Source organism: Centruroides sculpturatus, unplaced genomic scaffold (assembly GCF_000671375.1).
Source record: "Centruroides sculpturatus isolate CEXI.00-Female unplaced genomic scaffold, Cexi_2.0 scaffold34, whole genome shotgun sequence".
NCBI classification, from domain to species: Eukaryota; Metazoa; Arthropoda; class Arachnida; order Scorpiones; family Buthidae; genus Centruroides; species Centruroides sculpturatus.
This window is the reverse complement of record NW_019384328.1, coordinates 170,865-175,381: the sequence shown is the minus strand read 5'-3', so window position 1 is coordinate 175,381 and position 4,517 is coordinate 170,865. Positions and strand designations below refer to the sequence as shown.

The following is a 4,517-nucleotide window of genomic DNA, read 5'->3' as shown; positions in this document are numbered from 1 at the left end:
CATATTTGTTTTTATCATTGAATACTCCAAGGTATATAATAAAAAAAAAATAACAACATTTATTCTTTATATATATATATATAGATGAGATATATATAAATAAATATATATAAAATTTTTAACAAAATTATTTCTGCATTTTTGATGCCTTGGTGTAAGTTTTTGTTAAATTTTTTTTTCTTTTTTTTTATATACTGTATTAAAAACAGTTTTAAAATTTCAAAATTATAAATAAAGAAGCGATCCAAAGTAAATTTTTTATGGAATAAAAGAAAAGGAAAAAACATGACATATATATATAATTGAAAAGTGAAACAAATTTATAATGTATGGATGTAATTATATGATAATAAATAATACATTACCTCAAAAGAATTATTTCAAAATAATGTATTTTTATTTACAGTTTAAATCATAAAATTCTTTTAATGATAATTAAAATCAAATGGATAAAGTATGTTCATTTCAAAATGAAAAATAAATAACAAAATTTATTTCCTAGATTATTTGTAATAAATTGTTATATTAAAAGTTTGAAAAGTGTATTATTTTTTTTCCTTAATTATTTTACAAAAGAAAGTAATAATGTTTATTACAAGGATACATTAACTTATAAGTAATTGTTTATTGGTATGTAAACTTAATTCAAAAATGCAAAGCAGACAGGCACAATATTTCTTCTAGAACTTTTCGAATGAGTTTCTTGTTCATTGAATACACTCTGGGGAAGATATAACAAACAAAAATACAGCTCTCATATAAAAATGAAGTAATTTTACTTTAGTTATCTTTTAAAATATGTCATCCTCTAAAAACATCTTGGGTCATTTTCTATATACTTGTGTAATGAATCTGTAAATACTGTATTACAATGTGTGCTCATAATGTCAATGTGGTGGAGTTAAAAACAACAAAAAGATACATTTTTTAGCCATTAGATCCATAAAAACTTTCAACTAGTCATTAAAAATATTTGTAAAGTGCAGTAGTATTTTTGTAACTAGAACTATTTTTAAATGCAATTCAAACTTTGCCAGAAAATTGTGTGTTATATGGTAAATATGATATAAAATAGTTAAAGTTAATAACTGGAAAGTTTTTGATCTATTTTTCTATCTCTATTGAAAATGATGATGCAAAAATTTAGATTTTACAATAGAAGAACACTGAAAAATGAAGACACCATCTCAAATACTAATGAAATCTTTAGCTGTGAATTAATTTTCTTATGTTAACTTCAGATTGATTGAAAATATGTATGCCATATGAGAAAAAAATTACTTGAATTGAAGTAATGTGGCATATAATATCAATTCTACTTAGATTCATATGAAAGACATAATTTGAACACAACTCAAGACCAAAGAAATGGTCTCTAACTCTACAAAATAAATCCTTTAAAATTTATTGATTAATTTTGTAGTGATAAAATTATTGTTTAGGTGTCAATAGATTTAATAATTTAGAAGAAAATGTGAAAGTGGCATTTAAGTTTTGTACTTTTTCTCAAGGTATGAAAGACATGACAATTCTTTTCGTAAATATAAATTTAAAATAAAATTACTATTAAATGCAAGTTACATCTTGAATGGTATCTGATGATAAAAGGAAATCATACATACACGAACATTGATAGTAATTAAAATCAGAGCTTATCACGTCAGCTAATATAATAACTCCCATAGCGATGATCAACAATCTAATTGCCATTATGAGAGATACAAAGATGTAGAACATCAGTCTTAATCTATTTTATGTTTTCGAAACTGTTAGAACAGACATCAATTCAGATAATCTTGGTTTGTACAGTACATACACATAATAATTTGGTTATATTTATATTAAATTATCTAAAATATTTAATAAAGAAAGCAATAAAAGTATTTTAAATTTCTAAGCAAATATTGATTTTTTTTTTTTTTAAGGAAATTTTCAAAGACTGAACAACTTTTAAAATTTAGAATATGAATTTAAAAGTAGATTAATTTATTAAAATTTTCTTTATCAAGACAAATTGAAAATATTTCAAAGTATGCAAATAGCAATCACTGTCCTGATGTCTACATGTTCTCCTGTAATGACTGAAACAAAGCCAGTTGTTAATTTTACGGTAATGATCGATAATTGCTTTACATGGACCATTAATGAATGGTAGTTAAATGACATAATTGATTAAACGAAAATAAAATTAGTAAAATTAAAGTTTTCGGATAAAAATTTAGGACAAAGACAAATATTAGCATAATATCTTTTTAATTNTTTCATGCTATCTATATATATATATTTTTTTTCATTAATTATAAATGTTCAACTAAAATAGCATTTTTTTCATTAATAAAAAAGTAAAATAAAATCCATACCAGACCCTTGTGTTTTAATTCCAATGACATCACTTGGTTTTCCTTTACCAACAGTGTTAAATGCAATAATATAAAACTGATGATGAGTTCCACAAGATAAATCATGAAATGTGTAAGTTGTTTGATGACTAGGAACTTGTCTTTCTTCCCAAGTTCCATGCTGTTTCATATGATAGAGAAAATATCCTAAAATTTAAAAATTTTTATAATGATTTTTAATTTAAAAAATTAGATAATAGATGTATAAATTATAATATCATATATATAGTATAATATGCCTACAGTTTTTTAAATCCAATGTTATACTCAACCTGTTACAGGACTATCTTCTTTATCAGAATAATTCCATTTCAAATGAATAGATGTTGCTGTTGTGGAAACCAACATTAATGTTGGAGAAATGGGAGGATCTATAAATAAAATTTTTAAAAATATAGTGTAAAAGTTGAAATATTTACAATACAGTTATGAAACCTTTTGCTATGTTTCATAATATCTATATATATATATTTTTTTTCATTAATTATAAATGTTCAACTAAAATAGCATTTTTTTCATTAATAAAAAAGTAAAATAAAATCCATACCAGACCCTTGTGTTTTAATTCCAATGACATCACTTGGTTTTCCTTTACCAACAGTGTTAAATGCAATAATATAAAACTGATGATGAGTTCCACAAGATAAATCATGAAATGTGTAAGTTGTTTGATGACTAGGAACTTGTCTTTCTTCCCAAGTTCCATGCTGTTTCATATGATAGAGAAAATATCCTAAAATTTAAAAATTTTTATAATGATTTTTAATTTAAAAAATTAGATAATAGATGTATAAATTATAATATCATATATATAGTATAATATGCCTACAGTTTTTTAAATCCAATGTTATACTCAACCTGTTACAGGACTATCTTCTTTATCAGAATAATTCCATTTCAAATGAATAGATGTTGCTGTTGTGGAAACCAACATTAATGTTGGAGAAATGGGAGGATCTATAAATAAAATTTTTAAAAATATAGTGTAAAAGTTGAAATATTTACAATACAGTTATGAAACCTTTTGCTATGTTTCATAATATCTATATATATATATTTTTTTTTTATAGTCAAGATAGTATTTAACAGACCAAGATCAATTTTTAGTGGAAAGAAAAAAATATATATATAGTAAAAGAATAGATTTTTATAGGTTGATAACTTATTTTTACAATACTAAAATTCTAAAGCTATAAAGTTACCATTTCTTTAATTTAGTAGCTAACATGATTCATGATAAGTTTCTTTTTTACCTTATAACAATACATTATGAATTATTGCAAGTATGAGAAATGACTTGTCATAGTAGTGTAAATGACAGTGACTGGAAAAAATCCACATGGCCAAAATACTTTCTTATACGTTTTTACCTACCAACAATATATCAAATTGTTTTCAAAATTTGTTTCTGAGTATTTCGATAAAAAACATACTCCCTCTCTCTTTGTTTAGAAGAGAGAGAGTTGGATAACGACACTGTACAGAATAATATCACTTGGCAGTAGTGGTATCGATAAAATGGATATATTGCTTTAGCGTGTATTGCTTCTTCGCATTGTTCTGTTGCCATCTTGAATTTAATACTGAGATTTATGAGATAGATTACACTTACTTTTAAATTTTAAAAAATCCAGATTTTTTTAATATATATTTTTCTTTCCTTTGGCGATTGTAATTGAAAGTTATTTTATTTCTTTTTCAGGTTTTTTTTTTACATCAGTATCATTAAAAATAAAACCTGTTATTGGAAGTCACTTCTCATTATCATGATATAACCAATATCATGCGCTACATATGTTAAATATTGACTTATTTAATTAGTATCAATGTTTACAAATTCTAAAATATTAAAAATGTATTGATCAGTTTATATAAAGGGTGGCCTATAAGTCTGTTTACCGTGTTTTCTATGAGTTTAGAAGGGGGATAACAGTAGCAATTCTTATAGTTAACTAAATTTTGGGCCATCCTGTATAGAATCTTTATGTCTTCTGTATCAATTTAATTAGTTTTTTAATTAATCACTTATATAAGCAAAATTAATAAAGTATGTATTAATAATTAAATTATAGATAAATCTAGTCTAATTGTTCTTAAAAGTTTTATAAGTTTTTATAT

General features: G+C 23.5%; 1 protein-coding gene across 1 annotated transcript; it reads right to left on the bottom strand.

Annotated features, from left to right (window-relative positions):
• Window positions 1-2,331: 2,331 nt before the first annotated feature.
• Window positions 2,332-3,969, bottom strand: LOC111628559 (Down syndrome cell adhesion molecule-like protein Dscam2). The gene is made up of 5 exons (XM_023372386.1): window positions 3,882-3,969; window positions 3,258-3,356; window positions 2,947-3,132; window positions 2,672-2,770; window positions 2,332-2,546 (listed from the first exon to the last, which is right to left on the bottom strand). Exons 1-5 carry the CDS (start codon window positions 3,967-3,969, stop codon window positions 2,332-2,334), a joined length of 687 nt encoding a protein of 228 aa, XP_023228154.1.
• Between the last annotated feature and the right edge of the window lie 548 nt (window positions 3,970-4,517).